This window comes from Anas platyrhynchos, chromosome 15 (assembly GCF_047663525.1).
Source record: "Anas platyrhynchos isolate ZD024472 breed Pekin duck chromosome 15, IASCAAS_PekinDuck_T2T, whole genome shotgun sequence".
Lineage (NCBI taxonomy): Eukaryota > Metazoa > Chordata > Aves > Anseriformes > Anatidae > Anas > Anas platyrhynchos.
Genome location: NC_092601.1, coordinates 12,544,991 through 12,567,298, shown reverse-complemented (window position 1 = coordinate 12,567,298; position 22,308 = coordinate 12,544,991). Strand labels below are relative to the sequence as shown.

Genomic DNA, 22,308 nt, shown 5'->3' with positions numbered 1-22,308 from the left:
ACCTTGCATCATTGATCCCAAGTAACTCACATACAGGATGGCTGGATCAATTATAAAGAAACTCAAGAAATGTGACCTTTTTAACAAAGAAAAAAAGAAAAATAAATTGTTTTGAAAGAATAAAGGATGAATTATTTTGGTCATCCTTAAGTATTCTCAAATTCCATGTACCTACTGTATTTCTCACTCATTTTGTTTAACCTGGATCCAAAACATCATCTACATAGTTGGAAGCACAAAATATACCTAAGGGAAGCTGAACTATGAAGAAAAATATTAGGCTTCTTGTCTCCTTAAATACTTAGGCTCTGTAAAACAAAGACTAGTGAAACACAGCATAAGTGAAGTTAGCAAAATCAAAACTGCTCAATGAACATTGTAGAACTCATTACATATTGTACCAATACTTTAAAGACAGTAAAGGATTTTGTTTCAACTAAATCTTGTACTAGCAGTGATAAATTGATACCTTGTTCCGAAAGTAATCTAGAAGTATGGCTACCTTCCCATTTCATTCAGGCAACTTCATTTCTTTTTTTTAAATAAATAAATAATCCTAGATGACTTAAAAGTCTACAGCAAAATCTGAAGGCGTTTAAGTATTTCAGGATGAGATTTATGGCAGAGTTCTGAAATGGATACTCCTAGTTCCTGTTGCTTTTACTGGAATATTTTTATAGAGAGTCACTTTTTTCCCACCCTGCCCTTTTCCTTTACTGAATTTCCACACAATAACTTAGATTTGACCATCACCGGACATCTGAACAACAATAAAAAAAGTTACAGCTGGATCCTGTATTAGTCCCAGCTGCATAGGATCTCTGGCTGCGTTCACAAAACAAGAAAGCCAATAGGAAAACAGTAGGAGAATTTCTTTTAGCAGCTTAACTTTGAATAAATTGCTTTTCCATATGCTACTACAACAAACTATTTTACTACTCGATGCAAATTGAAATTATTCTTTCTATTTTTCATCCCCTTTTTCTAAAAAAAATAAAAAAATAAAATAATAATAATAAAAAAAATCCTTCTTCAAAAACCTTTACTACAAAATGCCAGAAAATAATCATCTCCATATGGTCTTTCAAGTCTAACATACCACAATGGATGTATCTGCCAAGTCCACCCACCCACAGGCTCCATAAACTTTAGAGTATTATTTGTATTTAATTTGGATTACCAATTTCACCCAACCTTTCCCCTTCATAATACATGCTTCTTTTTCATGCTTGCAACACAGGTAGAAAATACAAAAGGAAAATGAGTTTTCAGCAATTAAGAACAATGATGTAACATGTACTCTCTACACTTATCACTGAATTCATAGTGGAAGGACTTAAGCTAGCCTTCCTTTTATGTTTGCACTTATAAAATATCACCTAATCTTTTCAAACATTCATGTGAGACTATGTCATTTATTGGTACAAAACCAAGACTAAACACTGCAGTCCTTCCAAGTTACAGTGCAGAAAACGAGGGTGAAGAAAGATGTATTTTGATTTCAAAAATGCTGAGGGGGAAGTTTCCTCTCAGATATTTAAAAGAGAAAGTTACTATATTTAATGCACAAAAATGCACTTCCTATAGCCAAAAAAAAAAAAAAAAAAAAAATCAACTCCATATGCTCCATTTATCTGTCCTGAGCACACCACCTCCAGCAAACTGCAGTGTCACAGGCTGCCCAGAAAGGCTGACCTCACGTCACACACAAGAGTTCACCTTGAGAACCAGGCTGAGATTCCCAGTCCACAGAATTCACCAGCATCAGCTACACTAAGAAACAGCAAACCAGTCATGTACCTGAAAGCCTTTAATCTCTCCCTTCTGTGGCTGGAATCGTTCTCATAGACACAACAGTCATTTCTCTAACTTTGCATCCGACTAACCTTGGCTTCCAGTTTCAAATTCCACTTTAGAAAGTTTCTATACAAACTGCAATTCAGGAGTAGCAGCACAAGGCAACAAGCACGCAGATAGGCTCCTTGTCCCCAGATGAATGCTGAATTCTCCTTTAGAAGTGTTGCAGGTACAGAACATAATAATCTGAGTAACCAGAAGGGCGGTACAGTAGGTCAGAACTGAGTTGCAGAAGAGCAGGTTAAAACAAAAATTTACTTTTGAGACTATAAACATAGACTTCCACAATACAACGTGCCCATTAATGTGTTACGTGACGGATACCACATCCAGAATGAGTCCTCCCCAGTTAGCATGCACCAGGGTTACGCCACGGTTTCCTCCAGGCTGAGCGAGGCTGCTGCCGGCAAGCTCCCCAAACACCAAACGCTTGGTTTGGGCAGGGCCCAAGCAGGATCCTTTCAGTCAAAGGAAAAAACACACAGAAAAAAGAGAAAGAGAACCAAAAATGGAGAAAAACAAAAAAGGGAGAACCGCAAAAAGATGTACAGACACATGTTTACCTACCCCAAGCAATCAAGTCCATAGATCTGCGGGGGATCACCAGCCAGCACGGCCTGTACACACAGCTCCTGTGTAGGCAACCCCATGCGGCCGAGCACTTACATGCACAAGAAAGGGGGCAGGTCCCTGGGGGCTTCTCAAGAAGGACTCAAGGCTGTCCTACATAGGACCAAGCCCCTAGCCTGAAGTTGGGAGGATTTTCATGGTCAGAAAATGCATTTAACTTGCAAGGTTCCTCCCAAGGAAGGGAGTTGCTTCGTATCAGGGCTTCTTGCAGCCATTTGGTTTAACCTCCACTTCTTGGGAAAGCCTTCCCCCACAGCCCCCAGTTGTGGGATACGGCCACAAAAACACGCAGCAGTTTCACAAATTCAAAAATGGCATTTGCAAGTGGTCGAAGTTGTACTCGGGGAGAGTACAGAGCCTGGTGGGAAAATTCCTCTTCAGTCGATTTGAATGACGAGGCAGGAAGTTCATTAGTCCACGCTTATATGAGCGAGAATAAAAGAAAAAAAGTACTCAAAATCTGACTACTGAATATAAGAAATGCTACTTTACACGACAATAATCCCTTATTTTGTAATATGCAGCTATAAATGCCCCTTTTGCCTATTCCCCTCTCTTGTGCATGCCTCATGAGGCAACAGGACCCGTTCGGGTCAGAAGCTGACCCTCCAGACAACGTTGCTTATGAGCTAAACAAAGATCTTATTAAGGAACATGATATTTACAATATATGAAAGCAAAAATGTAACAGCAAATAAAGGCTTCTGAAAACTTGGGAATGGAGCAGGAAAACAACCTGACTGGTATTTAGCACTCAGGATCAGACAGTACGAACACACATCTCCATGCTGGAAGTTACACTGCCTATTAATGAGGCTCTTGTATAAAAACGGAGAGGTGACTCACTAAATGATTACATCTCACTGTGCCTTTCACAGAAAGCAGCAAGAGGCAGTTTCCCTGCTTGCACATGCCAATTTTTTCAGCCTTTTTTTTGCGTGTGCATGTGTGTGAGAACAGGAGAGAGACAGGATACATCTCTTTTCCTCCCCATCTACTCCTTCTGCCAAACGATGTCTTGTGTACCACTCAATTTCAATGTAATTTGACTGAAGGGTGGATATTACAAGCCTTGTGAGAACTGGTAACTGGCTAGGGGAGACACCAACATGAATTCCCACAGTCGCTGCTCAGCCGCTCCTGCACCCCGAGAGGCAGCAGACGGCGAGCGAATTTGCAGACGCGCTCTACGTGGCCACCCCGCGCGAGCCCTGCTCCGAACCAGCTGCAGAAAATCACATTATTATGCAGATAAATGCATGGGGAACGAGGCCAGAAATAGAATACCGTAAGGAGGAGATGCGTGGTATGTCACTGGAGACATGAAAAAGATTCCGGGCTCCTAGGAGAGAAGGCAAAGCTTTAGAGATACCAGACCATTTCCATAGACTTGGGTTTCATCATTTTCATACAACTCGCTTGTTTTGTTCAAAAAGTTCAAGGAATTTCACCTAAAAATCAACAACTGTTTTCTCCTTTGGTATTAAGTACCCATAGCAGCTCCTCAGAATCCAACCAGGCTGCTAGATCTGATAGGGAAAGCCAGATCCGAACTTAGATTCAATCGTCACAAACTAAGTTACCTCCAAATCTTGTTTTAAACAGAATTTTCTTAAGAAATTCAACAGCATTATTAATCAATAGTCTGGCAGTAAAATCTATCCTTCACAAATCTTCCATACTCCTGGCATAAGCTATTTCTTTTTATAATAAACAGAGCATCTGAAAATGAGGCTAATTAGTAAAGCCATGCCAAGAAGTCCAACCTATTGAAAAATTAGATCAAAGATCTCCAGTACTTCATGTCCTGGTTGAGATTTCACAAGCTTCCAGCGTGCTGCATTTCCTGTTAAACTCCATGAGATCCTTCTGAATTTGTCAAAGAAGTGCTTGTTTGTTTTCTGGGAAATATTAGATAACGTCTGTATTTGCCTTTTTGCACGTCAACTTATATTGGAAAAGCTACCCGCTTATATCCTACCTACGTGTAAGTAGACAGCAGAACTTCAACAGAGTTGTGGAAGCAGCTATGTATCGTTGTTGTTTGTTTAATAAAACTTTATAATACAGAATAATGGGCTTGAAGAACTTCAGAAAGTAATGAAATAAATGTGACACAGATGTTCACCGAAAAAAAAAGAGCAAGAATGTTTTTACTTCATAGCAACCAAATAGGTCAAGCCATTTCCTTCTTCAGGCAAATCTCAGAGGACCACAAAACACATGGTTTTCTAGTGGATTTTGTGTGTCTATCCCACTAAAAGGAAACACTGTTGTCCAAGAAATTTGCAATACTAAGTTTTCCCATGAAATTGTTGGAATTAAAAGAAGGAAGTCATATGCAATTAAAAACAATTTGCTAGATGCTAAAGTTATACAAATGGTATATAATTAAACCCACTTTTACTATCTAAGTCGCATACCTTTCCTCTACAACACGCTGCTTTAAACGAATGCGCAGTGAAGAACTCTGAAACACCACTCTTGGCTGTTCACATGAAATTTTCTTTGTCTTTATGAATATTAAAGTGAAATATCATGAGTTCTTCACCTCCGTGGGATTGTGGCCCTACAGCCCTGCAAGCTGACAAGCTTTCCCAGCAGACTCGCTGCTAAGGGCTTCATTTTATCCTCAGTGAAAGAAACCCCTGGTCAGTGTGTCCAAACTCTTCACTACAATGAATGCGATCTTTCAGTACCTGCTTAAGTACTCACGAACTACAGGAAGACAAAGCGAGGCAGACATCCTGAACTATCACTTTGCCTTAAAAAGGTGGAAAGGATTCCCACAGACAGCTTCAGTCACCACGAGACACTACTCCACGTGTTGCCTAGCCCCATGCAGAAGTATGAAGAAAGCGTAGTGTGGGATCCCATAACCAGATTAAATTTATTCGTGCACTCAAACAGGAAAACAAATATTGCATAGGAACATGCAACTTATTTCCTAACTTCAGGAGTAAGATTGCAAAAGTGTTCAAAAGGTTTTGCATTGCCTTTTTAAATGTCTTTTTTTGTACAACTTTTCTATAGACTTAAAGAAAGAAAGGAGAAATTCTAACATCTGATTATTTCCTTGTCAATAGCCATTTGGGATGTCGGTGTGCACCCATGGACACCAAGAAAGGCAGTGGGTGGAAACAACATTAACAGCTCTGGTTTAGCCTCATTAAACTTAAGATGACAATTATGCAATCTTAAGATCCTAAACAAGACAGCATTTTAGTTGGGACAGATGGCACTGGATCCAGAGCAGACAGTGTATGCTGCGAGTCATCCCTTTAAACACAATAGTTTGATTTCTATTTGCAAATTTGATTGTTCAGAACAAGGAATAGGGAGGAAGAGAGCAGTAAGACAAGCACAGGATCCTGCAAATCTTCACAAAAATTTGGAAGCAGAAAAATGATCTTCCATATGAAAAAGCGATTAACGAGATTGGAGGGGAGTGAGAAGACAACACTGAAAGAAGCCAAGAAAGAGTAAGATTTCAAAAAGAAAAGTATAGTAAACAGTACGAGAGGCAGCTGGCGGGACAAAAAGAAGGAAGGGAATGTTCTGAGTACAAGGGGTCAGGACAAGTGTGGAAAGGACCTAGGATGAACCTGGAGGAGATGCTCTTCAGACGGCGACTGCAAACAGCTCATTCGATGACTTTCAACATGAAAAGGAGATGGGGCAGTAGTTCAACAAGAAAACGGGGCCAAAGACAGGGTGTAAAAAGAAACAGACCAAAGCATGTTTGCACTGGGAGGGAAAGGAAGCAAGCAAAAGATAGCAGCAGATAAGATGGAGCTACAGTATAAGTGAAACAGCTTAAAGCTCTTAAGGCAAGAGATCAAACTTTTCTATAGTGCTAACAAGAGCGAGACACAGGTAGAAAAGACAGCAAGCAGAAGAAACTGCAGGACAGACACACCCTATTCCATCAATTTTTCCTTGGAAAGTGTTCAAAATCCTATAAAGAAAGAATGGGAGGCAAGAAACATGATGAGACTGAAAGATTTTATGTGAACCTCAGGACGTACCTTGGAAAACCCTGTGCTGCCTTGAGACGTGCAGCCCCTCAACTGGTAAAAGCTTTTATGGAACCATTGCTATTAAAAGACTGCAATATCCATCCTATAACAGTAGCACATGGGGAGCCTCCTTTCACGTGGCTATTACAGTGATTCCCAGACACCGTTCTGCAAAGAACGCTCTGTTCCTCTCAGTAAATCCTACAGGTGTTTTTTGTTTTTTTTTTTTTTTTCCCAAATGTAGTAATACATGCAGATGCTATGTTATAGGCATGCTGCTCCACTAAAATCCATGCCATGTACCAGACACCAAATGCTACTTAACAATTTGTCAAGTTTGGCAACCTCTGGAAATTTTATCAGCAAAAATGTAGTGTTTTCTGCCAAGGCACAGCTAAGAATATCGGATGTTAGGCTCAGGAGAAAAAAAAAAAAAAAAAAAAAAAAAATGTGTTATTGCAATTAAGATGACCATGTTCCGATACCATTATAAATAATATTAATGATTACATTGTAAATATTAATGTGTTTGAAACTAAAAATTAAGATCCTATTGAACCAACAGGTAGCCTGTATAAATGTGAAGTAGGTTGAGCACATAGAAATATTTATTTAAGCAAAAAGTGACGTAGTGTGAAGCACTGCTGGCTAACAGAAGACATTTATGTTGTTTAATTTTGTGCTGTATCCTCAAATCTGCTCTTTTTCCTCTTCCTAGAATGCCTACATGTTGTTAGTCTAACACTCAGGTGCATTTTTATATTCTTGGCACTTCCCCAGTGTTATTTAAAGCTACAAGCCTTCCTCCAAAGAACTTCTGGGACAACTTTTTAAAACCACCAGTACAAGTTATCCACTTTGATGAGTCTGGAGTGAAACATGTTTAACATTCTTCTATGCTAAATAAATTCTTTATTTCATGAGTGTCTTTTATTATAAACAAAACATGCAGATTTAGTCTCAAATGCAGAGCAAACATCTAGAACCATGCACAGGCCACATGGATTCTTCTGTCTGTAACATCTACCTTTGAAAGACACAACAATGCACAAAAAAACCAAAGCAACAACAACAAAAAAAAAAACAGAACACGTCCAGACGTTACTGCCTGAAGTTGAAATACATAACTATATATATATATAAATCATTTTTAAAAACACTTTTTCTAAGAAGAAAATGTCTTTCTTACATTTAACAGATTTTGCCTATAAACGTGTAACTGCTTTGCCATGCAGAAGAACAGAAGTCATCTTGCTAAATTTGATTTGGCAGCAAATCTATTCTTCTGAGTCTTCTGCAAGACGATCTGGTCTCTTGGTCTAGTTCCTCATGAGCGCCTGTCTGCATAATAGAAATCCAAGTGCTACCTGGCACCGTCACTGCAAGTTGGACCAACTAGCACAGCCTGGCAACTGAACTGCTCTAACCCCCCCAAAAAAGCTTCATGATTTGGGAATAAAGAACAGAGCTTGGGGAACAGTATGGAAACCTCACTGTCACAATCAGTGACAATTTTTTTCATGTTTGCTAAATAGAAAAAAGATTTTAGCATTTTTGAACGTTTGCTTAGAGCCCTTCATGGGGATAGCTCAGAACAAGCACACACACAAGTCACTACGTACTTGATCTTGTAGGTTTTTCCAAACAGACCAGCGCCGAGTTGGATTTGGGTGACTACGAATCAACTGCACAACTCAACTCAAATCCAGGGAAACAAAGAGGAGCACTATTCCAGCCTGCCTTCTACACACCTGCTGCAATATTCAATGTAAAGATCTCGGTTCAATGGTACCACCCCTGTGTAACAGTAAGAGTGTTAGAAAAGCCTCAGTCAGATCACAAAACATGTGATTTTAAACCAAGCGAGGAGAGGGAGGGGGAGAAATTTCCTGGATCAAGTGAACCACAGAGATATTTTAATCAGAACACAAAAGAAGGCTGAGACAAACACCAACTGACTCGGATCATATCACATCAATAATCCACGCACACAGCCTCAACCGAAATCAATGGGAGGTTTGTGTATAAGTGGCTTGCATAAAATAAATGCATGCCCCCATTTAGGCTCCAGAGAAGAGAGAAAACACTGAGGACAATTCCCATAATTAACATTTCTCTTCCGTCAAGTGTTTCTAAAATAATAAATCCTAGCTCTACATAGCTCTGCTGTCATTCACAGTTTTTACAAGAGGTGGCAAAATAAGTGACCCCGTTTGACAACTAAGGGAACTGAAGCATCAGATGCAAATTACACAGCAGAGCAGGGCAGCAGGCAGAACTGAACTGGGAATAGCAGTTTACCTTCTGAATCACAGTGTAATGTCCTAGATATTTAGATGTTTATCTAGATCAAGCCTCTAATTAGGGTGATACCATGCAGTCCTCAAATAATTGTGCACACTTCCTAAAGTACCTGTGCACATCGATAAGCTCGGCTTTATGAGTCTGCCGGTCAATTGTGAATTTTTGAGCACTGGAGGTGTCCTGCAGAGGTTCAAATGCTGGGCAGCACTGCTCAGACGCCCTTGGCAGCCCATCACTCTCAGTACTTATTGGCACTAAAGCATTTTAAAATTGGTTATCAAATCAACACTTTTCACATGCCTTCTATTGTTTAGAAAGAAGAAAAAAATGACTCTTAATTCAAAACAATTCATTAGCTGGAAATGATCTAATTAATCCTGGTGTTCCAAACTGACTGTGTTCCATAAGAAAAAGCCAGACAGGATCTCTGGTCAGGAAAAAAGTTCAATACTCACATGAAGTTAGTGTAAAACATTAAGTACTGGTTGAAAAAAAAATAAATTACTAATTAGTCTACGATTGTTTTAAACAAAGCCAAGTAGGAACATAAACTACTCTGTTCTGACAAAAAAGCAGCATGTTTATTAATTACATAAAGTTATAAATAATAGTTTTACTTGCAGTCTACATGAAAATCTCATGTCTACATCCACTAAACCAGCCTTCAGAGCAATACAGACCAGCTCCTCCCGAGCTTCCATCTTTTTCCTTCTGTGAAAATGCAACTCTGAAACGCTTAACACCTTCTGAAAGGTGATTCTCAATTCAGCAAGAGGCCCGCTTGGTAGTCTAAGCCTTGCACGTGAGCAGGTACTACATTACACAGGGCTTGTGTCGCCAGCAGGCACGGTCATCTCCTTTTACTACAGATCTAAGTCCATAATGCTGTGAGAACATATTTTGAGTTGAGCTAATTTTCTGGCCTTTACAATTACACTGTTCAATTGTTCCCAATGACATTTTTTAAAGGAAGACTGTCTTGTTTTGTTATTTGGTTTCCTTTTTCAGATTTTTTTAAAGACTTCAGCCCAACACTAACCAAGGGAGAGAGGTACTTGCCGAGAAGTGGCCATGCTTACAGACGACTCCTTGAATTATTTTTCTGATTCATCACAGACTTTTTTTTTCAAGTTGTCAAAACAAACACCACACCCACTTGATTTCCGAGTTCTGGGTAATTATATTTAGAATTAGCAATCACCGTGTAACTATTAATCATACAAGGCTTAGCCATCACTTTACCTATCTGGAAATAAAGCAACACGTTCAAACGCAGGCGGTTTAGTGCTTTATTCAGGAGAGATCCCCACCGCTCTCCGCTCCGAACCATGCCACTGGTGCAGATGGCCACAGTCCCAGCAGCAGCAGAGAATATAGAGCTACAGTCTCAGCAACAGCAGCGAATATAGGGCACTGCATTGAGCCAGTGCTCTGCCCCAGGGCAGGACCGGCTGCTCCTCAGCACCATTATCACTGGCGGCACCCCAGAGCTGGGTGTTTCAGGCACAAGCTTTACACACGCGCTCCCAACACGAAAATCACACGAGGCTGCAGATCCCGGCAGCGGGACGGCACACGGCCCCGTCTCCCAACGATTAAGAATTGAGACTAAAAAAGCTCCCCCAGGACGCGAGCCCTGACTTTTTGAAGGCAGGCTTCGGGAGCGCTCACACCGCTGCCTTCAGGCTCGGTTCACCTTGTTCAAACTGGCCGAACCACTCCGTGATTATCACCGAGCCGCCGCGAAGATGACACAGACACACAGATACACACACACACACTCACACACTCGCAGCAGCCCTCACAGAACATAATTACCCTTTTCACCGCCCGCTGCCAGCCGCCTACTTTTCCCCCCTCCTCCCCAGCAGCTGCACCGGGGCAGCGCAGCGATGTCGCCGGGCGGGAGCGGAGCCAGGAGCGGGGCCGGCTCCCGGTGAGGGCCGGGGACCCAGGGCCGCTGCCGCCGACCCCCCCCCCCAGCTCCGTGCCCGGCTCCCGGAGCCTCCGGCCCGACCCCGCCGGCCGCGGGGCGCCGAGCCAGCCCCCGGCGGGGCCGCCGAGCACAGGCGCCAGCCCCCGCGCCCGCCCGCGGTCCCCTTCCCCTCAGCGCCCGGGGGAAACGTCCCGGGCTCGGCGGCGGCCCCCAGCCCGGGCACGCGGCTCCCCGGCCACGAACGCGGGTGTCCCCCCGGCCCCACTCACCGCCGCCACCCCCGCCGCCCTCTTCGTCCATGTTGGGGCCGCAGGCAGCGCGCTCCGCAACGGCGGCGGCTGAGGGAGGCCCGGGGCTCGCTCCACCCGCTTGGCGCCTTTCTCGGCGGCTGCTCTTCCTCCTCCTCCTCCTCCTCCTCCTCCGCCTGCCCTGCCCCGTCCCTCTCCGCCCAGCTCTGCCTCAGCCCCGGCGGCAGCCGCCGCCTCGGCCCAGCCGCCCGCCCCTCTCATGTGACGGGCGGCGGGGGAAAGGCAGGCCCGGCCGGCCCTCTGCCGCCGCCCCCCGCCGCCTCTCCCCCTCAGGGGGCGGCAGTTCGCCCGCCGTGCCCCCTTCCCGGGCCGAGGGGCCTCGCTTCTGCCCTCTCCTCCTCAGGGTGTTCCCGGCAGGTTTGGCCTGGCGGAGTTGAGGCCATGCAGAAGCATTCTCCGGGGGGCAACGGTGGGAAGGGCTGAGGGGAGCCGTCGTGCTGGGTATCGCTATGGGCGGGGTGTCTTCTGGGCTCTGTGGTAGCCAGAAAATGTCTGCAGGGTCGTTCCCAAGCGTCTACAGAGCCACAGAAGTCGTTCCAAGGTGTCTGTGAGAGGAAAAAGGTGATAGGGAGATGACAGGAAGGTGAGGGGTGAGAGCTGGGCTGGTGTCACACTGTCAAGGGGGATGAGGTGGATGGAAGTGTCCAAAAAGGAGTCTGAGGCTCATAGTGTCTGTGCTCGTTTCTTCTGCAGTCTTGCTTGCTCCTGATGCTTTGGTCTGATGCTGGAGAGATGCTGGATGCTTCCCCTGCTGCAGTGGTCATGAAGTTTTGTGTATAAATGGGACTGCTTCATATACAGCACACGGTTTTGCCTGGTACGTATTGTCTGTTTTGGTAAGGGAAAAGATTTGCCTGCTTACGGATCTAGGACACAAATATTTGTGGGATTTCCTAAGTCCTTGCTAAAGATCGTCGGTGCGATACCACGGCGGTCAGGATATCAGCCGCCTCCAAAGTCTGTAAAGGTAAGCAGAAGTGTGCTGGCACAGACCAGTCTTCCTTCCTTCCCAGGCACCACCCCGCTTTATTTTTTAAAACCTTCGGTGTCAAAATTTTATTCAGAAAGGAAACTGGGGGGGAAGGGGTCAGCCAACAGGAAAATATCAGGGTTTTCATTTTCCTGTTGTAGGCTGGCATGGGACAGCATACTGTCTAAAAAGCTGTGTCAGGAGTGCTCACCTCTGGACACCACTGCTAATCAGTGGTTCTTACATCCCCTTTTGCTGAGAGCTGAGCTTTGGTTCTTAACAGCTGCTCAGGTGATAAAGCGTTTTACCTCAGCAAGAAATCATAAACGTCGTAGACCTCTAAGATACTTCTCTGTATTTCGTATTTTAAATAGCCTTTATTATAAGTTTAATCAGTTAGTGTATAAAAAGGAGATGATTACATAAAACAGAAGCATTGCCTTGGTAAGAGATTTATTTTGAAATGTGTGTCTATGAAGTGAAATTACAGAACGATTTTTAAATAAATTTGAATGCGGATGAGCTGACAGTGGGTTCTGAATATTTTTGCACACTGAGCGGACTTAATTTACATTAGAGGGGAATCTGTTTCATGAGAAAAATTCAAATTCTATTTTGATCACAGATTGTTTGCTTTCATTTAATCTGTGTGGTTTTGCACATTTATATAGAATACATTTCATTCTGTTCTTGCTTTTGTTTAGCAGTATCATTTTTCCCTTCCTGTATTCCATTATAAACTAATATGCTTTTGATACACAGAAAATTCTACCGCAAAATGAAAGTCCAATCACTAATTCTCGTAGCAGAGAAGAGTGAACCATGGTCTTCCTCCCACCGATTCACTGGCAAAATTCCTGTTGACTTCAGAGGAAGTAATACAAAGCTTTAAATTTATCAAAATTAGTAACAAAGATGAAAATGATGTTGTGATGCAAGCAAGATGAGAAAAAAAGGACTGCCCCAACTATAAGTGATCAGTTGGGATATTTATATAAACTTCACGCTGAAATCAGATAAACTTGTGAAATAAACTAAATGTTCTTTATTATAACCTAATCAGTAACTTGAGCAAACAGTTATATTTCCATTTTTTGCCCTATTGAATATGTAGCATACTCTGTTGTAGGTTTGAAAGATACATCATTCAGTACCCTCTCAAGGAAAACCTGTTCTTTCAGTCCTCTTTTAGTAGGATGACTTACCAATGTTACAAAATACATGTACATAAGAGCATTTGAAATTATAGTGTCTTCTTCAAGGCTGTATGTCTCTTTTTAAGATCAAAATTGTTACCTTATTATCTCCTTTTCACATGTTTAACTTCAGTCTGTCATGTCTGGCTAAAAACCAAATTAGGGCAGGAGAAGATTTTTTGAAAATGTACAGAATAAACTAAAAATTACAGTCATAGTTCTACAGTGTAATTAGAGTACTTTTACCATACCAGAACAGCTCTGTATTTTTTGGTAATTCAATAATAACAACGCTACCATTATTAAATACTGGGCAGTTCCCTACCAACAAAGAAGCAGATGCCAGATAACGAGACAGGTTTTAGTCTCAGCAAATTTTAGGATGCACTCCAATAAACTATTTCTTACCCATGTGAATAATTCTCTCACATCTACTTTGTTTTCCTGAACTTTGATCATTCTTCTGTTATGAAACATATCGATTTTATTTTTCCCTGTGTTAATAAGGGTTTCAATCAACAGTTTTGTGAAGATTGTTTGATCTTTTTTTTTCTTGCATGCCGTCCTTTCTGTAGTCATAACTCTATTTTTACCACAAGTATGTTTTGCCAGTTTTATATCCACAAGTCTAGCCTTCTGTGTTGGAAGAACTTCATAGTCTGTCATTCGTGTAAATAATAGTCTAATAGTTGGTCTGTTTAAATTATTTTTAGGGGAAAATTGGGCATTCTCCAAAAACTGCTGTTGGCAGGGTTGGTTCCTTGATGATAAATGTGGATATTTGCTGAATTTTCAGGTAATATACTTTTCCTTTATTTTCCTTTTTTAGATAGCTTAGTATCTTTTTTGATTAAGTTTCCACTAAGTAGTAATTTATCACGCTGTGTTTCATTTTAAGGGGTCAGGAGCACATCTGTTACGACATTTGTCCTAACACAGAGAATCAGTGAAGACAACTGAATCCCTTACATAATATTTTTGTGGTTTAAGTGGCTCATTAAATCTTGAGCCATTTTTATGGATTGCAATTTAAACCAGACTCCAAGTGATAGTGAATGAAAATCACTCCCCCTCCCATATATGTTTTTTAATAATTGAAGAATTTAGATGTAGGAAAGTGCAGTTGCTTATCACCTATTTTCCTCAGCATGAGACGATTCCCTTTTTTCTGGATTACTATTTATCAGTTAATGGAAATTCTGAAAAGAATCTCCATTATTCATCTTCAGTTACTTGTAGAAAGAAAAGCTTAATCTTTAAGTTTCCTCTTCCAGTAATGTAAATGTTGCAGTGATGTAAAATACCATTTTATGATTATAGATTTTGTAAACTTTTAATTTCTAAACAAAAACATGAGCTATGGTGGTGTTTATTACATCAATTACAACAGGAAAGTAGATGGTAACATTATATATTAAAGACATAAGAAATACCATTGTGAATTTTCTCAACACAGAAAGAAGTAAAGAACCTGCCATTGTGTCATCAGGCTGGATGTCGGTATCTAACACAGGGAAATGGAATAATGCATCTTAGTGTTGAAAAGAAGAATCTGAAATCGTATTTGAAGAGGCAGTCATCATGCACGCAGGTAGTCCCATTTCATATGTTCAAGACATCGCTAATTGGCAACTTTTGCTTATTGTGACTTTGTTAGATTTGATAAGAAGGATTTTGTAGTTACCTTTAAGGAGGCAAGTTACTCTTAAAGAACAAGCATCTATATGCTTTTAAGAATACATTCTTAAGGAAAATGGATGCATCTTTTAAAGAATATACATAAATCTTAAAGAACATAGATGTTGTGCAACATTTTGTTTACTAGAATTATGTGATTGATTTTATTGCTCACTTAGATGCTCACATGGTTGGAAAAGTGGTGCAAGCATTTCATTTCCTGAGAATGTATTTTCTGAGACAAAGTCATCAATACTCAGCTGCTGTATTAAAGATTACTTCTGTTTAAATTCTAGACAATCAAACAACTTTTATTTTTTAAGAAGCAATGCCTGATAATTTCCAGGCAGGAAGGTCTTAGTCCATCACCATGTCTTTTTTTCCCTGTTTTTATTTATTTATTTATCAGTACTTGAAAAATCTGGTATTCTTGAATCCCTAAGGCAAGCTCTTTGACTTCCTCTGTCTGGCAGATGGGTTTTAGTCATGTATTGTTTCTCAAAATGTTTGTGCTGTCACACACATCATATTTGTCTCAGCTGGAAAAACACATTTATAGAAAATCCTGTTTGCTGGTTATCTTAATGGATTCAAGAGTGCTTGCACTTTTTATTAAGTCCAAGAAAAATTTTACATGTAAGTATTTTATATTGCTTTGGGGAACATCAAAGCTCAAGTTTAGCAAGTATATCATATTTTATGAATGGTGCTTTTTTGTATGGATAGGAAGCTCATTCCCCTAAAATAGCTGAAGAAGCAAAATTAAATATGCTTGGTTTTTGAAAAATTTATGTGCTTTTTATGCAAATTAACTTCTAAATCACATCCTGAATTTTATTTGTGACATATTTCAAATTCCAATTCTTGACATATTTTTTTTTGTTGTTGACACTTCTAAATGAGCGTAATCTATTCTTAGCATCAAATATTACTGGTTTTGGAAGTCATTGCTTGCTTCCATTGTGTATCACTGATAGGACAACTGGTGAATGATTGAGCGAAGAGCACCAGAATGATCCAGTGAGGAAAATCAAATGCATTAAAAACTGTGGAGGTCCACCAGCTCTGTAATGCTTACGATGTGAAGTATACTAAGTGTTAGAACTTGTTCTACCTGTATTAATTATGCATAGTACTAGAAACAGACAGGATGCTTTTGAGTATGAAAGCTTTACCAAAAATAACAGAAAAAGATGACTTGGATTCAAAGGATCAGGACTGAAACAGATCAATAGTGGAATTTTGTATAGAACTTGAGGGTTTTTTTTATCTAAGGGAAATGAAAGAGCTTGATATAAAGTAGTTCTCCAAGGGAGAGTGCACTGACTACAGCCATGCTCTGTTCTTACCCTGAGAAATAGCCACAGTCTGTTAATTCACCTCTGCTGGTACTTCCAGTTTGAGGTGGCTGCAACTATTACTGCGTAGCACTCTTCAGTCTCACCAAGGCCTGGGATTTTGAAAGTCCTTATTCATCCTACCCTGGGAGCTGTAGCTGGCTACAAGCCACATATGAGTCCTGTTCTATCTGCATACACATGGCAGCAGTTGAAGGATTTATTGTAGTAATGCTGATAACAGGGAAGGCCCCCACGGTTCCTTCCTCCCCACCTGGAGAAGCCTGCTTAAACAACTCCACAGTGTAAAAGGGCTAGCATCCCAGTGTACATACAGCAGCCAAGTGACAGGCTGGACTCACTGGTGACGTGCAGTGTTAGGAGGGTTAGACCAGGTGCTCTTGTTGATTCACCAGCGAGCATCTGAAATGCAATTGCATATCTCCACGTGAGCTGGCTCAAATCTGGCTTTTGGCAAGTCAGCAGTGCACAAATCTGGGTTTAATAAGTATGGAACCATAAATTTAGCCAGGAGTAGGAACTGTCAATTAATGATGGTGATTTTTAGTGCCCTCTTAGCTGTTCATGTAACTGTCTGGAAACCATGCTGTAAATCAGAATACTCAATCCAGATTTTAAAAGTTCTCTCTAAAATAATAATTTTCAACCTGTATTACTCCATTGATCAAATTTACACCACAAACAACTGCACTGGCAGAATTGCAGTGCCAGTTGTTAGACTGTGACACACAGGTGATGTCAAAAAGAAAGAAGGCAGAGTGGTGGATAGTTGTTCTGTCAGTAGGGACAACGTCCCCGTATAATCCTAACTTTATTCCGAACCACAGGCTTTCCATCAATTGTATTTTCTGATCCCTCATGCTCAGCCCTTCTCAAACTGTACCTAGAGCCAGACTATGCTTGTCAATACCTCATCTGTGCACTGCTAGATCACCTAATGGTAGTAAATTGATCCAGATCAAATATGCGCGTGTAACTGCATTCTTGTCAAGATCAGCTGTCTCTAAGTCCCAATGTTTAGACCAAGCTTTAACCTGGCTTTATAGTGGCAGCTGAAATATCAACTTTAATTTAAAATCATATGGGGGTAAAACCATTCTTTAGTCCTTTTTTTTTTTTCCTAAACAACTTGTACTATTGGATTAAATATGTATACTAAGAATTTTGTGCCACGTGGCCATCCAATAACTGAATTTAGTGTAGCATGAAATTGTAGTTGTATATTGGTGAGAGTATGTCTTCAGCATCTTCTGTACATTATTTTAAAATACATAGCTCCTGATTAGTCCTGAAGCAAAGCGGAAATGATACCTTGTTAAGGGGTGGTGTTTAGTATTTTAAATTTTTCCGTCTCTAACCAGGAAAGGTTATTTATTCCAGCTGCTGTAGTTAGAAAAAATATTCAAAGTCTGAAGCAGAAAAACACCACCTAAATCCTTTCCTTCTCATGTCTCTGCCCGCTATTTTATTCCTTGCATGTCCTCATATATGTAAGAAAAATCCTGTACTCTTCTGTATCAAAACAGAAATGTTCTGGTATTTTCTTGCCATAAGTGTACTTTCAATTTAAAAAAACAGTTCTTCACCGTAATTGCCTTTCTTGTGCTGTATTTCTCTTTATAGTCTTAAAGAAAAGCTGTCTCTAAGTGCAAGATGATGTTAAGCAAGGGAGAGTCAAAGTTAAAACTTGGCAAGAACTAAAACAAAGAATTTTTCTAAGGAAATGGTGGAGACGGGTCAAATTAATTCCTGATGTAACTCCATTTACCTCAGTGCAGTTACATGAAGGATGGATTTGGTACCTTATGCCTCTGGGGTCAGGAAAGGATTTCTGTGATCTCAATCAGCAGTATAAAATAATCATTCTTAAGAAACAGAATTGTAAATTAAGCCTGATAGAACTGCCTCTGTTATTTTTAGTCTATTAATATAACTGTAAAAGAACAATAGGTCTAGAGAACAACAAAAAGGGCTTCATAAAAAAGATTAGTACATGATGATTTGCAGCCAACATCCTCCATAACGGTTTGTGGGAAAAAGGAATTATGGCAGACTGTTAAAATGGGCAGTGACATCAGGGACAACTTCCCTTTCTTGTAAGTGCCAAAAGCTTTTCTCCAGTTTGCTGCATTGCATCTTTATTTTTTTCCTCCAATGTCCCCAACCATCTCTAGTTCAGTTGTCCCTTCCCTCAAGTTTCTTTTGGTTCCACTGTGTGCACAGGGATCTCTAGTCTCTCTGTGGCTACTCACTGCTGAGTTATCTAAATTCTTTTCTTTAGGCAGAAACATTCAACGTCTTTGGATGGAGAAAGGAGAGATGTTTGGCCTATGCCCTAATTTCTTTTTAGATTTTAAATTTCGATATGCTTAAATTTGATATGCTTTAAAGCAATGTATTTTCACTCTGAGAACCCAGCCTCCACGTGTCAATCTGTAGTGCTCAAATATAGCTATACCCAGATATTACTTCAGTTTTAAAGCCTTGTTATGAAACATCAACCTCTGCCTCCCCATCCCACTCTCAAATTGAGGAAATACTTCTAATAGCAATATATTAAGATCTTTCCATAGTATAATGTAAAAAAGCCATGTAGTACATTAGTGCAATTAAACTGAAATCAAAAGTCTGTCTTTTTTATCCTTACCAACATGCAACTGTCAGTTTTAATACAGAGGAAAAGATCTATGTATACATGCATATAAAAGATGTGAAAATACAAAGGCATTTATTGAAAACAGACAAAACCAGGAAGATGATAAAATAGGAGGAGGAAGGGGCCTCAGATATAAAAACTTGCTTTGTATAGCAGAATTTATCACTAAAAGCTAGGGTTGGCAAATTGCCATGCTTTAGATAAAAAAAGCTATGTAATGTAAAAAAAATGCTTGACAGTACAAAATACAGTAGATGCATTTGCAAAACTAATGTCTGACCAAGAAATTCAATAAAACATTTTTTAAAGTTTCCTTTTTTTTACGTGTATCTTTAAAAGCTTCATTATATTTTCTAATACCAGAAATCTCAGTTGTACAGATGCTCACTGTCCTCTGAGGGTATCTTTATCAGGTGTACCATTCAGCAGGATATAGAAAAATTACAAATATCCAAATAAAAAAAAAGATTATGAAAATGTATTTTGAAAGCAAATTTTTGTTAGTCAGAACTACTGAAGCATGTTTTATAGGAAGATTATTTACATTTTAAAATATCTGCAGTTTTAATCCACAAAGCTAATCAAGGAAACATGTACTGCTAAACATTTTCAAACTGAATAAAGAATATTTTTTCATGCAGAATATCTTTTCCATTTCCTTATTTGTTTCTGGGAAAAGATCCAGAGCTTTAGGAAATAAGAGGACGCTTATACCTGAAAGACTTGTCATGTAAAAGTTTTTGAAACTTTCAGAGAACACTACAAAAACATGAGAATCTTGAGTATTTAGTTCAGTTACTGTATCAGCTTAGAATAAATGAGCTCTCTTCCGCAAGGATATTTTCTTCCTCTGGCCTGGCAAGGTCAGAAGTCTGGTCTTCCGGCTAGAAGAGAAACCCTTGCAGTAGATGATGGATAATGAGCACAGCTAAATTCTCATGACTAACAGAATCAGGCCCTTGCTCTCCATTCCCATCTGCAAGGCTTTTCCAGAGCTCAGCATGTATGGAGGATACCAAACCTGAAAAACAAGATGGCAGATAACTACAGTTAAACCAAACAGATAATTTTTTCAACATCTTCATCAGATTTACAAGATAGACTGTTACCTGAGTACTGCTCATATTCTTAAATAAGGTCTCTCTCACAGCAAAAAACTTCTGTAACTTGTTGACAGGAGCTATTATCTCCTTCATAGATTACATCATTCCATGAAGTATTTTTAGGCAGTTCTTGCATCTGAATCTTCAGCGTCCTGATTGCTTCTACAGAATTTCACATTTACTCTTTATGAAGAACAGTAGCTTGGCAGTTCTTTTTCTAGGTGCTGCTTGTTCCCTGAAATGTCCTGGACTTTGTGCATAAATTGTACAAATCTCTGCATTCTATAAATGTACTTCTTCCTGCTTTAGTAAAGCTGAGATACATAGTTATAAGTTAAAAGGAGATAAATTCTTCATTATTCTTCAGCTAAAATAAATAAATGCTTAAAATTATTAGAGAGGAGATAAAATTGTTTCTGCTAAGTTATAAAACTGCAAATAATGGCAGATAAATGCAAATAAAGTATTTTTCTCAGAAATCTAAACTTATAATCAATTGAAGATATTGTATCAGAATGCTGACCATGGGCAATAGGAACTAATAAAGCTTTATCACGATGGGCTTCTGGAAGATCCACATTAATTCCACAATAATGCAACAGAAAAGGAAGGCATGCTTTTATCATGCTTCATGTACATTGAGGAATGTATTTTCATTCTTTGCTAACAGACTTTTAATAATTTATGGAAAGTACTTAAAACTTAAGCAGAAATATACTCTTGAGCTAGAAAAGTATTCATGCATGTGTATATTTATATGTAAATATATGTCTATATACATGCAGGCAAAAAACTACAATTTCATATTTTATGCTAATGAGACAGTCTTTTATCTCTAGATCATAGGATTAGAGGCATTCCTGGTTGTGTAATGAGCAAATGACTCTCTGAAGGCTGTTACAGAGCCTGCATGGATATCCTGCCTTGGTTTCAGCCCAGTTTTGAACAGAGATACAGCACTCACTTTCAACAGCTGGTTCTAATGGGAACTCTTCCTTGATTTGTTTACAGACCCCATTTACAACACACGAGGAGCAGACTCTACCTCTGACTTTGGAGTCTGCCTGAGTAAAATCATTTCTCCTCCCATTCTGCCAATCATCAGCAATTGTTTAACACTTCATAGTACTTCTTTAATAAAGAAAGCCACAGCTAGTAACAGCAAATTAAAAAGATGTCATCAACTGAAGTAAAATTCTCCCTGAATTATTGAATTTACTGGTAGCTGGGGTGTCTTCTTTTCTAAGTGGAAATTGCAGGGAGTCACTATTACTGCTGGACCTATGTGTGTGCATCACAGTTGCAACACCCTTTAGGATAACTGGGAGAAACTGACTGGGGGATTCTTCCTTGCAATAAGAAGCCTTTTATATATAGAAGAACTTATTACAGCATGGCAGTGTTTGTCAGATTAATTTGAAAGCATGATTTGAATAAAAATGCTAAACTTTTTCTCTAACTACAGCACCAATGTCAAGCAGCTGACTTTAAACAAAATAATGCAAGAGCCAGTACATCCCATATGAACAATGTATGAGCAACAACAACAAAACCCTAATGCTCTAGGAAAGAAAGAAAGAAAAAAGTTATATTTGTATATTTGCTCTGCATAAAAGGCTATAACTGTATTAATGACTGTGTACAGTTCATCCATGTGAGATTATCTAATTAAAAACCAATATTGACTAAAGCTATGTAAAAAATGTTAGCAAAAATTATCAATTTAATCATTCAAAGAAAGTACCAAATGATACCACTTTATAAACTGGAATTCCCAGCAGTTTTCTTTGTTTTAGAAGGCCACCCAGTGTGCTCTAACTTTGGACATTGTATAATTTACTTTTCTAATTCTCAGCTACTAAATGCTGACAGTGTGATTCTAAATAATACATTTACTTTAATAGTGTTTATTTGGTAGGAGCACAATATTTGGAAAGTATGCAATGAATTTGGAAACAGCTCAGACATATGGTATTGTATCCATTTGAACCTCTGGAAAGGTGCACGTTGACTCTACTGTCGGTAGGCCTGGACCATTAACTTAGCCTAAATTTAAGGACATTCCCCAAAAACATAGGTCCTGACCTTGTAGTTTGGTTCACATAGGGATATCCTCATGCTTACAGAGCTCTGATTAAGTCAACAAGGCTAGACATCAGTACTAATCCTATGTGATTGGATTACAGGATTAAAGTTGTGATTTGTCCTACTAAAACCACTTTAAGTTACTTAAACAGATAAATCCAACTATCAGATTTCTATTCTAATTGATTACACTTTCCAAAATGAAAAAA

At 39.7% G+C, this 22,308-nt stretch overlaps 1 protein-coding gene and 1 long non-coding RNA gene across 10 annotated transcripts in view; one reads left to right on the top strand and one right to left on the bottom strand.

The window, feature by feature from the left end:
* The window catches only part of CYTH3 (cytohesin 3), a 51,711-nt gene extending 40,562 nt beyond the window's left edge, over positions 1-11,149 (bottom strand). Inside the window, exon 1 of one of the 4 annotated variants that reach the window (XM_027469306.3) lies at positions 11,016-11,149. In XM_027469306.3, coding sequence (XP_027325107.1) covers positions 11,016-11,046 — 31 coding nt within the window. In that variant the 5' untranslated portion in view covers positions 11,047-11,149. Of the gene's footprint in view, positions 1-2,424; positions 2,584-8,128; positions 8,152-11,015 lie in introns of those variants that run through there. The other 3 variants (XM_027469308.3, XM_027469309.3, XM_027469307.3) reach the window with 3 other exon arrangements.
* A 173-nt stretch (positions 11,150-11,322) lies between these two features.
* The window catches only part of LOC101801714 (uncharacterized), a 30,410-nt gene continuing 19,424 nt past the window's right edge, over positions 11,323-22,308 (top strand). For 3 of the 6 annotated variants that reach the window (XR_011803518.1, XR_001190594.5, XR_011803517.1), the window contains exons 1-4: positions 11,454-11,637; positions 11,748-11,871; positions 13,934-14,016; positions 14,677-14,811. This is a non-coding gene — a long non-coding RNA (uncharacterized lncRNA). Of the gene's footprint in view, positions 11,638-11,747; positions 11,872-13,933; positions 14,017-14,676; positions 14,812-21,025; positions 21,233-22,308 lie in introns of those variants that run through there. The other 3 variants (XR_005269544.2, XR_011803520.1, XR_011803519.1) reach the window with 3 other exon arrangements.